Source organism: Helobdella robusta (assembly GCF_000326865.2).
Source record: "Helobdella robusta unplaced genomic scaffold HELROscaffold_112, whole genome shotgun sequence".
In the NCBI taxonomy this organism is placed as follows: Eukaryota; Metazoa; Annelida; class Clitellata; order Rhynchobdellida; family Glossiphoniidae; genus Helobdella; species Helobdella robusta.
The window spans coordinates 242,833-255,572 of record NW_008703630.1 but is presented as its reverse complement, the minus strand read 5'-3'; the positions used below and the strand labels follow the sequence as shown (position 1 = coordinate 255,572).

The window sequence follows — 12,740 nt, the reverse complement described above, 5'->3', positions numbered from 1 at the left end:
CATAAAATTTGTTTGCTTCAATGACAACTTCCTTTGTTCTTATTGGTGATTCGATTTCAACTGGTCTCTGCGTTTTTTTGTCCGTCTCACAGCGCATGACGTTTCTAGTGGCCGTAGGTGTAATTCTATTTTTCCATGTACAGTGCTTTGCAATATGACCAATCTTCCCGCAAGAAAAGCAGGTTTGTTTGGGTGAAGCTGATTTGTTGTTGCTACTTCTATACATCTGGTGCTCATTTTCTCGAAATGATTGTATCTGATTGATACTCTCCGGCATACATGTATTGTCGCTCGAAACTTTCATGTTCATGGCAGTTTCATATTTGTCGATCGTTTGTGCCAACACGTCAGGACTCATCCAGGAAGCTGCTTGCTCTTGTGACAAAATAAATTCCAGAGTATGTCTTGATAGCAACTCTTTCATTCTATCTGCACATATCAATTTCATTGCATCTTCTAATCCCGTAATGTTACGGCTTTGAAAATAGTGGTTCAGCGTGCCGTATAATTTCGCCCCGAAACTCGTGTACGATTCGCTTTTCTGTCTTCTCAGGGCAAAGAATTCATCTCTCAATTTTGTCGGGTTTAACCTGAACTCCTGCAGAATGAGTCTTTTAATTTCGCTATAATCCTTCAGACCGTCGGCGGAAATAGTATGTAACCACGTTTTGGCCTTTTCGTTCAAACTCATTATCAACAAATTGGCTTTAATTTCTCCGTCTACGTGATAGTTTCGAAAAATTTTCTCTACGTGTTCAAAGAATGCAGGAATATCTCTTGGCTCTAACGGACACGTTCCTATCAGATGTTTTAACGACTCCGCGAAAAATCGAGTCTGTTGCATTAGTTTTATCGTGTTATTATCCTCACTAGCATCATTGGCCACTTTTCGATTATTCATACCTTCTACCTCTAGTCGTCGAATTTCTAATTCTTGACTCTTAAGCCTGAATTCGGCTTCATCTCTTTCACGCTGTCTGGCCATCTCTGCTTCATCTCTTTCACGCTGTCTGGCCATCTCTGCTTCTTTGAGCTTATATTCCCTCTCATCTTTTTCTCTTTGTCTACCAATCTCCGCTTCTCGAAGCCTATACTCCATTTCTAACTGTTTCCTTTCGTATAAGGTCAATCCACCTTCAGCATCTTTCGACACAGCGCCCTCCGCCGCAACACTGCATGGAGAATCAGCGCTGTCCGCCAAAATTGTTGCCCACGTTTCTAACAGCTGTGATCGGCTCATCAATCGTACACTGGCTTCGTCGATTGATCTCTTCAGTAGCTTCCTTGTTATTTGTTCGTTCGACAGACGTTGTAATTTTTGTTGTTTCATCTTCGTCAATCGATCCATTATAATTCTGAATTCTCAACTTACAACAAACGTACAACAAATGTAACAACTTATAACTAAGTATTTAATTAATCTTTTTATATAAATGTCAAAACGTCCTATTAGTTATTTAATTAATCACCAATTAAATAACTACCCCACTTCTGGTACCAATGTAACGGGTTCGATATTAACTAAACACAACGACAGATATATTATTAATCTTCCTTTATTAAAACCTAACTAAATAATTATTCGAATAAACCAAAGTAATGAAAATGCAACAATACAATACTCAATTTTACTAACGTCAACTCCGACCCAAGAGCCACATAAAGGAAAAAAAGCTAACTTATTTGCGTAGGCTATTTATAGGCATGCACGGTTCTCTCTCCTAGGTAAGCGCTTGTACTTTGGTCTAGTAATCGACCCACGTGACCATACGGCGCTCTCTCCTAGGTAAGCACACGTGCTTTGTGCTAGTACTTATTCCACGTGATCATGTAATGGAACAATTTCCATTACATATGTTATTTTAAATTTTATAATAATATAATATTATATAATGTAAAAATTTAATAATAATATAACAAATAGAATAATATTATTTTTTCTTCCTCAAAGATGATTTGATAATAATTTCTATAACAAATTTGAAAATATTTGTAGGAAAAGTGCGAAAATTATGAATGTATATGAGTTCATGTTTCAAATGTAAATTTGGGCAAAATGTAGTCGTGAATTTATGCAACAATGATATGTAAATTACATATTGAAAATGCAAATGATCATAGAATAGTTGGTTGATTTAAATTTGAAATATTATTTTTTCTTGTTTAACAAAATTTTAACCATAAAATTTTGAAATATTATGACATTAGGATAGCGTAATGTGTAAAGAAGCCGGTCCCAATGTTGCAGTAACTATGTTCGAACGCAATTGATCGTCGCCAATCACATGCTTTATATACAATATGTGAGCATTTAAGCTTGCAGACATGCTTTGCCTTGCTGTTATTTTTGAGAATTGATTTTAAAGAAATTTTTAACATTTATATCAACGAAAACAAAAACACAGTAGGGGGAAGTTACAATCACTTTTTATCACCACAACCAAAATCTTCAACAAATAGACAAACAAACAAACAAACAAACTTTCAGATACCTTGGACGACACCGACCAACCAAATGATGACACTATCATGGAGCATCAACGACTTAAGCAAAGTACCAACACCGACAACAACCAAGATGATGAAGATGGTGAGTACAAAGATGGTGATTGTGGCAACGATGTTAGTGGTGAGGACGAAACAGTGATTGAAAAACGAGACCTGAAAATTACCAAGAGGTACATGCGTTTCGGTGAAGTGGAGAGTTAGCTGAATTTCAAAAAAAACATTCAAAAACAACATTCAAAAGAGGATTCTAAATGTTTTTATATAAGTTCATGGTTTTGAATATCGTAAAATTTTCTTTAAATCCATTTTTGTTTTGATTTCAAGAAACCTGCATAACCAACCTTAAAGAATTATAATGAAAGAACTTTAATAAAAATTTGAAAATTAATTTCTTGATTATATAGAGATTCGGATAATTAAAAATTATAATTTGTTCTAGAAATTTTTTTTATTTTCTGAGAGGAAATTTTTAATTTTTAAAACCTTGACTGCAACAAAAATTCTAAAACTTAAAACTTAAACAAATTTCTGAAAATATTAAAAGCAATCCTGTAGATTATATATATATTATTATTCTATATATATATATATAAATATATATATGTATATATATATATATATATACAAAAGAGAGATAGGTAAAAATTGGACAGCCTGCTACTGAAGAAACGGTTAGCCAGCAAAAGTACATTAAGTATATCATATATCATTCCGACCAAAGGACCATTACTGTGAACACTTTGCTCATTTTGACTAGACACGTTTTGTTCTTTATGGCCTTATGATACTCATCCTAACTCCCAACTCATCAGAAGCTCGAGTTAAAACACTGACTTAGTGTGATTTCTATCTCAATAGCAAATATTTGAAACCAAGATCATTTTTATGCAATTCACTGAAACACATTTACGTAAATATATACTAGAGTGAGAATATGCCAATTTGAACCTGCAGGTACGGTTGGCCAATACGAGTACATGAAGTATACAATCTCTTACTTATTCAGCCAAAGTCGAAGTGTAAAGACAAGAAAAAATGCACAGATGCTTTCAACATGTATGATCAGTACCCTCTTATTATACAGAGGGTTATTATTATATTTATACAGAGGTAGAAGTTGTCGATACACTCCTTATTGAAACACGACCGTTTGGATTTTATGACGTTGAACTTTAACATTAAACCGTGATAAGAGAATATTTTTTTAATTTTGTTTTTCTGTTTTTTACATAAAATCAATTTTTATTCAGTCTAAAAATTATTAACTTGACGTAATACAACGCAGGTTATGTTGTGTTTCATTTCATCGAAAATAGTTATAATCATACGAGAACATTTTGACCCATAATAACAAATTTCATGTGTGAATTAATAAACAATTTAATTGTTTATTAATTCTTGTCTTAAATCTTAATTCTTATTAAATCTTTTATTGTTGTCTTTATGTGAAATTTTATGTTCAAAACTCGAAAATTGTAATTTTTTCTAGTTAGATGAATGGCTAGTTATTAAAATCTTTAAAGAATAATGTAGTTAGTATATAATAAATGCCAGTTAACTGTTTATAGTTAATAACTACCCGTTACCTAGCTTATTTAACAAAATCTGACAAAATAATTTATCCCATACAATCACCCTTTATCTTTCTCTTTTCATATTTCATTCAAAATAGAAACTGACAATGACGCTGATGACAAGCTGTGATAGGATCATTCCTAATGACATCAAGACTGCAAAAAATATGTTGATGCGAATGTGATGTTGATGTGGTGTTGATGTGATGATGTTAATATTAATGTAACGTTACTAATATGCTGATGATGTTTAATGTTATTATATTAATAACATAAGAGAATATAAAAAATTGGACAGTTTGGACTCTTAGAAATTGTTCAACTTAAAAGCTTCTTATTGGTGAACGAAATTTCAAATTGTAAATATATTGCTAAGTTATTATATTTTTAATTAAAGTACTGCTGATGTAATGTTTTGTAATGCAATATTATTTTATATATTTAAAATAAGTTATTTCTTAACGACATGTATAACCTTTCTTATCCGGGCTGATGTATTTGATCGCGGATGCAGACGATTTATTCCTCACGTATATTAAAAAAACCTCTGAAATTAACGGAAAAATATTTCAAACGTTTAATTGAAAGATTGCAAACAGATAAATGTTCTATCGAATAAAAATAGCAAACAACAAACAGCAACTGCAATAATAACAAGTCTGATGGGGTAAGGTCCTCAATATTTACAACAACTGATAGAGAACCTTTTGAGCAAAAGCTCAGAATTTCAACTAAAAAAAAACTTGTTGTTTCAAATTTCAGAGCAGAAAACAACAAAGACGTCGTCTCTCTGTGGCTTCAGCAAAAGTCTAGAAAAGACTATCTGACGACGTGATGGATGTAATTTAGGAAGAAAAATGTTCTCAAAGAATTTTTAACAAGGCTTTTCTGTAGCCCGCTTTTCGGGGAGCACTTCTGGGTTTAGAATAGAGGTGCGCTACTGAAATGACAATTCCGACCCTAATAAAAATATGAAGTACTGCTCTATTGCTGTAGTACTGTACTACTATAATAATAATAATAATAATAATAATAATAATAATAATAATAATAATAATAATAATAAAATAATCAAGAATAATTTCATAATTTTATAATAGTAATAAAAGGTTAAAGGTTACTCTCTCTATTGCGTTAGCTTCAGAGGTTTCAACGACAAACACACACAGCGTATATGAATACGCGTGCAAACCACGCATCATACATATTGCATATGATAGGCGGGGATCTCTTTGTATTCGAACCCAGTCATTGCAATAGCAAGACCAGGCGCCTTTAATTATTGAGTCATAAATAAATATAACAATAAATTTATACACCACAAAAAATTTACATGCAGGAGGCGTTCAAAATTATTGTAACCTGAAATCGTCTTTGACTTTGTTGATGCTGCCTTTTTAGTAGTAGTAATAGTAGTAGTAGTAGTAGTAGCAGCAGCAGCAGTATTTTTAGTAGTAGCAGCTGTAATATTAGTAGTAGCAGCTGTAGTATTAGTCGTAGCAGCTGTAGTATTAGTAGTAGCAGCCGTAGTAGTAATAGTTGCAATCGTAGTAGTAGTTAATTTGCCTCCTGAATAATTATAAAATGTTAGAAAAAAATTCATGAATAATTATATTGATGCATTATGACGAAAATTTGATTATTTATAAATTTTTATCACGTATTTCATCTATTTGTTAATATTATTACTACTATTATTATTATACAAATTATTATTATTATTATTGTTGTTGTTGTTATCATTTATTAAATTATAATTTTTATTATTAATTCCTTTTTAAAAGGTCAACACAAGAAACAGAGATGGCTTATGATTGATAGACAGACAGGGAACTTTTCCTTTGAACATTAAGTAAGTAAATGAATTAAATCGAAATAGATGACTCTTCTGTTGTTTTTTTCAATTCGATATATCCAAGAACCTTATGGAATATGTGGCGTTTTGTCTTTGAGTTAATGTAAATATACCTGCATGAGTGGCTACGCGTGTGTAATGATGAATACATATGTGTATGTGTATGTAAGTACACATGTTCTTTTGATGTAACAGCAGAACAACATGCTTGTTATTCTGTGCATTATTTTGCACATTGTGCATTATGTTAATTTGGTCATGAATTATAAATTTACTTAAAAATTGTGTTAGAATGAACAATTTGTGAACGGTGGCCTGCGACACAAGAATTTTGTTTTCTTTTAGCTTTGGTCTCCTAATCATTACCTAATTGTTATTAATTTGGATTGATTGAATAAAATTTGATTTGATTTTGATTTTTTGATTTTGATATATATTTATCATTATCTATAAAAGTGTTGTTATCATTAAGTCTATGAGCAATGTAGTGAGAATGGATTTAATTGGATGTTCAATTTAAGAAGCAAATGATTCAAATATTCATACACAAAATCATCTTCAATACGTTCGTAAAGAGCTTACTTTTCATGCAAATGACGCCATAGGTTTGATCTCCTCTAGGGTGGTATTGGCGAAAATCACACTCAACGCAGTTGCTTTTTTGAAACACTATTTGGCCATGGTCAAATCGAGGTGCTAGGGCAAAAAATCCATAATCTTTTTCTGAAATTAAATATATATATGATGGTTGACCTTTACATATCACAATCAATTAAAATATGATTTCTCTCATTTAATACTCTCTCATTGAATGTTAAAACACTAAACTAAAAAAATTGTTTCAGTTGAGTCAATTTTTTAATCGGTTGAAATAAACCAAAATCTCTCTACCCTCTTCAGAAAATTTCATGAAGAATAGAGTAGCACGTCCCTCGTCATCTGGCAGGCGACCTCCCCCTTTTGTAGCACAATGATACTTCGCTTCATCTGCAGACAGAACCAAAACATCCAAGCCATGGGTGTAATAGGTCTGGTCATAATCTCTGTAGTAATGTTCTCTGTATTCGCAATGCATCACGCTGAACGATAGCAGAACTGTCAAAAATTGTTTGGGAATTATTGTACCAAAGTGGATGGTGAATATTTTTTAAAACTTTAATGAATTTTAATTAAATTATATTAATACAAAAATATCGACTTTTTGATTAGTGAAAAATTAGTCTTAAATAAACCTTTGCTGACATAACAATATATTATAAACTGTATGATAGTTGTATTAATAGTTTTTAACATTTAAAAGACAACATTCTCACTAATTTTCAAAAATTATACAAGAAAAGTTGAAAATAAAAAAATACAATTATATGCAATAAAGTCAAAACAAATTTCTCCAATACATAATAACTATTAAAAAAAATGAATCGACTTTCAAGCCAAACTTGAACAAGAAAACAATTTTTCTTTATTATTTCGAACTTCATTTCAATAATTTGTTTTATCTTTGGTTCATGGAGAAATGATCTCCGAAAAGCGATATTGAAAAATTAAAAAAACTACAAATACAAGACAATATTTAACATAAATTTAAATCGATACGCCATTTACATTGAAAAGACCAACATGATGGAAAATTCATTTTAGTCACGTTGAATGTTGAAAGTTGCAAATTTTCTAATAAAATTTGCATACTTAATTATTTTTCATTGTTCAGTTTTATTAATAGCTTCCTGCAAGTTATTTTAGGTTTTAGTATGTTCATGTTTCCATTCATGTTTATTGTCATTGTAATAATTGAAATTTTAAAATTAGTTTCAAAAAAAGACATAATAAAACTTTTTAAAAAATTTTTCATTGTAAATTCATCAGCAATATGCTTATTACAAAAATTTGGCTTATATTTGTTAGTTGTTTGTGAGAGCCAAAAATTTCATGTTGGGGTCATAAATTTTTAACAAATTTCGGGCAAGTTTTTTCATGATGGTGGCAAATTTTTGGTCTATTAACAAAATGACAATGTTGAAGAGGAACTGAGGCAGATGCAAACAATTCTGTTTATAGAAAACAAAAAAAAACAACAAACAGTTGCTTAAAAAATCTTGTTATTACCACTCAGCCGTTGAAGCTGTCAAAGTGTAAACATTCAAATGTGCAAAGACAACATTTTCAATATAATAGACATAGACAACAAAAGGTTTTTCAATCTATGCACTCCACATGTTTGACATCATGGTGGTAATCACGATTAAATGAAATTTGCTTCTTTATTTTTAAACTTGCTTTTCGCACGTTTTTCTGTAAATTTTGATGATAAACTTAGTGGGTTTTTTTGTTTACAAAACTCACCAATATTTGGTTATATTCAACAGAAAATATTATTATTTTACAATTGAATTATAAAAGTTATTGTTTATCGCTTGTTTTACCTTCTGTGAATGTGAATCACCTTTTACAGACTAATGGATGTATAAGGAACGAAGGATTTCGTAGTAGGAAGGAGAGGTTGGAGTTGTGGAGTTGAGTTGGTGGTGGGATGATGAAGTCGAACTGTGAATTATAGCGTGGTCTGTTATTTAATTTCGTAAAAAGTTGACACACCTTCTTTTTGTTCAAGCTTACCCGGGCTAAGGTTTTAGGCATCTGACTCGTGGTTTGTCTGGTCCCAAAACGCAAAAAATCAATTTTTACTAACTCCATTCAATGATTTATCTCTTATAAAAAACAACACTTCCAATTTGGTTACTAAACGTTTTTTGACAACAACATATGCTTTTAAATTTTTCAGTAATTTGAACAACTTATAACTAGGAATGAAGATTATTATTAAGCAATTTTAACAATTACAAATAAAAATGTAACGTAAATTTTCAGCGTTGTATCACAAAAAGTATATTAATTTCCAAGCTGTTAACAATTTTAAGGCTGAATAAACCTTAAGTTAATTTCATTCAATAAACAGAAGAACACAACTAAAAATTATTCTCTTATCACAAATTAGCTTTAAAATTCAACGACGTACAATCTGAATATTTGTGTTTCAATAAGGAGTGTATCGGCAACCTCTCATCGACCTCCTGTGACCTCTACCTCTGTATAAACTTTCGTTTACAAGAGGGTACTGATCAAAACAGGTTGAGAATATCTGTAGAGTTTGGCCTCTACCTGCTGCACCTTTCGGCCTCCGTCTGGCGTCTCCATTGATCATTGACCTGTTCAACTCGCTGGCTAGAACTAAAGACTCTTTTTTTAAGAACTCCAAAAAAGCAAATCTTTTAGGTTTACCACTGAATTTGTCGCATAAAATAGTAGTCCGTTTAATTGGACCACAGGTCACAAAATGTTCTTCTAATTCTTTCGACGTCGTTCCATAATCTACGTCGGCTATAGGCATAAATATCTATCTGCCATCACATTGCATTTTTTGTTAGCTGTTTGGACCAAATTAGTTGAAGCGAAACAATTTTTTCACAGTTTCATTATGCAATTTCGTTTGTTTTTTTTCCATTTTTTGATTTCTGACTCTTATTTCATCTGTTGGTTCATCCTCCTTTTCCTTATCTTTAACTTTGCAGGTTCTGTTTGTTATGATTTCATTTCCATTCACAATTTCATCTGCAATTAATTTCATTGCTTTGACCACTACAGATTTATTAAGATCCATCTTGGATGAGAGTTTCAATGATATATTTCCTAGTTCAGAAAAGTTTTTGACTCGGTTTTCATCCTCTGCCATCATTCCAGCTTTGTTTCTTGTTAAAATTTCTATTGTAAAAATGGAATAGGTTTTATTTATTTTAAACATTGTTTTGATAGATCCATTAGCACAAATTGCTAACGTTGACAAACCTTACTAGTCTTCTCGGTTCCAGAGTTTACATGCATGGACGATGAGAAAATCCGCTTATAAAAATTTTCAGAAGTTAGTTATAAAAATGGTTTTCCATAATTGTAGACGTGTTTTATAAACAATTTTCATTTCTTTGTTTCACCGGAATATCCCAGAATGGCGGCTTTTACACCGAGAGGTTTTTACGGAAGACCGATAGGTTTGTGGCCGTTTTTTGTCCTTTTTTAAAGTATTACAGCGCAAAATTTTGTATTTTATTGTGTAATAATCATTTTTAAATAGTATTAGAACAGTTCAGATATGTTGTATGTCTTGGACAAATTTTCTACTTCAGATTATTTAATATTAATTCATAGTGTCCATGTGCATGGACATAGACGGGGATTCTGCATTGCTTTTATTTTAGTCCACGTGCTGCATGTGTACATTTCCAAATGAGTTTGAAAATTGCCACGGGCAAAATCTGAGATCAGTACTGGGTAAGCCCCAAAAGCGTAAAAAAAAGAGTTAAAATAGAGACTAGGTTAATTTTGCAACATTTAGTTTTATTCTCCTCTTCTTTAATAAATTTTAATAATTTTAAACTTTTAAAAGCAATCGTTGAGTTTCAGACCTACAATGTTAAAATTTGTTTACATTTACGATTGTTTACATCACTTTCTCTAATAGAGAGTTACAAAAGCGCCTCCTATAATATGCAGAAAATTGATTGAGATTAAAATAGAAGAATTTTAAATTGTTTATTTTGTATCTAAATATGTTAACATAGTAATATATTGAGTTAATAAATAGTAAAATAAATTTATTAAAATAAATTTATATTAAATAAATATATTAAAATTTAGGCAAAATCCTGCGACAGTGCCTACAACGCAATTGAAAACACATTATAAATGCGAGAGATATGTATGAAAAAGAGAATGCACATAAACAACGACCAATGAGATAACTAAAAAAGAGAACGCAACACAGCTGTAAGTGAACGACCAATGAGATAACTAGAAAAGGGAACGCAACACAGTTATAACTTAAAATGAATGAACAAAAATACAATTCAGAAAAACTATTTATTTTGTTTTTTGTTAAATATTGACTGTGCTCCATCAGACTTTTTGTAATTGCATTGTCAATATTCAAACTTTCCATCGCTGCCTCTTTTTATCCGGCGATACCCTGAGAGTTACTGATGTGCTGTAGTAGTCTGGGCATCCAGGAAATATTGAAGGAACTGAATCTTTTTTTAATCTTGGCCTCTCGAGAGAAGTCAAAATCATCTTTCCAGATTTAGCATCAAATGAAGATTTTTTAGTAATGATGGCCTCAGCTGGAAAGTGCTTTTCACATACCTTAGAAAAAAAAATATAATTATTATTTGAAATTAAATTAATAATAAAATTAATAAATTTCAATAAAACATGCTACTCACTCACATTACAACTAATAATAATAAAACAAATAACATAGCTATGTAATGTATTATAATTTTGTAACAATGTAAGGAATTTAGTTAAAATCTGAAATCCTGGTAATGCACTTTATTCAATAGATCATGCTTACTCGTGAATGCAAAGTAGGTTTCCAATCTTTTCTCGGAATTGCAGATATCCATTTTTGAAACATGTGTTCATCTTTAGGAAAACGAAAGGAATGTACTTTTTGTTCAATTGTATAATTCCCTTGGCAAAACGGAACAATACATTTATTCACCATTATTACAAAATATTATTCCTTCCGAAATTTTTTGATAATTAAATCCGAATAACAAGTAACCAATTACGAAGAAACAAATAAAACGTGCAACGCCGATCAAGTAAACAAGAAAATGAAATAAATCGTTCGGTAATCGGAAAAAACATCACCTGGATAAAAAGTCACCCCAAAAAAGTTAGAGGACAAAACATCACCTGGATAAAAATTCACCCGGAAAAAACATCACCCAGATAAAACATCACCATGAAAAAACTTCACCCGGAAAAAACATCACCCAATCCGATTAAAAACTAAAATTATTACTGTTATTACTCTATCATATGATTTTCTTTAATGTATTTTTAAATGCTGTGTTTTTTTTATTTCAATTTTTATTCCTATTTTATTTTCTTGACGGAGGTGGTTTATTTTGCTAGTTTAGTTTGAGCGCAATTGAATTTGGGAAACTGCTCTACATAAATGTATTTTGATTGATTTGATTGATTGATAAAATTACTAATAAAAGATGCATTGTATAATTGTAAACAGGAGAAATCATTGCAAATTAAGTATTAAAAACAGAGTTTTTAAATGTAATCGTAATCTCTTGTAAGTAGTATGGTATGTCCTATCGCTTGTAAAGCTATGGGTATGGTAACAAACTCATTATTCAGATCGTTGCAAATGTTTCGCAATCTTCGTTGATGGTTAATTGTGTGTTGAGATGTTTTTTTCAAGGTTGGTCGACCTTCTTGAAGTTGATTAAATGCATTGATATTCATCGATCTGTCTAACTGGAAAGCTCTCAGTAAGTTCCAAATTGACGGGTTAGAATGGCCCACTAAACTCCTAAAAGAACTGTTCCAGCCTTCGCAAATATTGTTTGTTCGAGCATTCCCACTAACTGTTATTTCATTCATGTTCCAAAGTTCAGGGGGAAATACTGGTGGTGTCCTCCTCAAAAGTATGGTGAGTGGATTATTGCCGGGCACTATTCTTAATTTTCCACGACAATAAAATTCATCAAAATAATTGACAAATTTTCTTATGTCGTCATCATTATTTGGGATGTTATTTAACAAATAAATTATCCCTTCTTCCACATCTTGGATTCGTAGAAAGGCGAGCCCATCGACCATTCCTACAAAGTGTCTTATGTTTTCATTTTGCTTATAAGTCGCACTTAATCCAAGTTCATTAATTTTCCTCCAGGAACTTTGTGTCAGATGAAAAAAACATGCTTTAATCTGAACGTGGTGACCAAACACTC

At 31.2% G+C, this 12,740-nt stretch overlaps 4 protein-coding genes across 4 annotated transcripts in view; 1 reads left to right on the top strand and 3 right to left on the bottom strand.

The window, feature by feature from the left end:
- HELRODRAFT_183621 (hypothetical protein) overlaps positions 1-1,348 on the bottom strand; it is a gene marked incomplete at both ends in the record, with an annotated part of 4,840 nt that extends 3,492 nt beyond the window's left edge. The window contains one exon of the mRNA XM_009013214.1: positions 29-1,348. Coding sequence (XP_009011462.1) covers positions 29-1,348 — 1,320 coding nt within the window. The remainder of the gene's footprint in view (positions 1-28) is intronic.
- Positions 1,349-2,529: 1,181 nt separating this feature from the next.
- On the top strand, positions 2,530-3,856 carry HELRODRAFT_183620 (hypothetical protein; the record flags this gene model as incomplete). The annotated part of the gene is made up of 3 exons (XM_009013213.1): positions 2,530-2,678; positions 3,463-3,595; positions 3,794-3,856. The coding sequence occupies 3 exons, from the start codon at positions 2,530-2,532 to the stop codon at positions 3,854-3,856; spliced, it is 345 nt and encodes a 114-aa protein (XP_009011461.1).
- A 5,115-nt stretch (positions 3,857-8,971) lies between these two features.
- HELRODRAFT_91810 (hypothetical protein) lies at positions 8,972-9,325 on the bottom strand (the record flags this gene model as incomplete). The annotated part of the gene is made up of 1 exon (XM_009013212.1): positions 8,972-9,325. The coding sequence occupies one exon, from the start codon at positions 9,323-9,325 to the stop codon at positions 8,972-8,974; it is 354 nt and encodes a 117-aa protein (XP_009011460.1).
- A 2,732-nt stretch (positions 9,326-12,057) lies between these two features.
- The window catches only part of HELRODRAFT_183618 (hypothetical protein), a gene marked incomplete at both ends in the record, with an annotated part of 2,148 nt that continues 1,465 nt past the window's right edge, over positions 12,058-12,740 (bottom strand). Inside the window, one exon of the mRNA XM_009013211.1 lies at positions 12,058-12,685. Coding sequence (XP_009011459.1) covers positions 12,058-12,685 — 628 coding nt within the window. The remainder of the gene's footprint in view (positions 12,686-12,740) is intronic.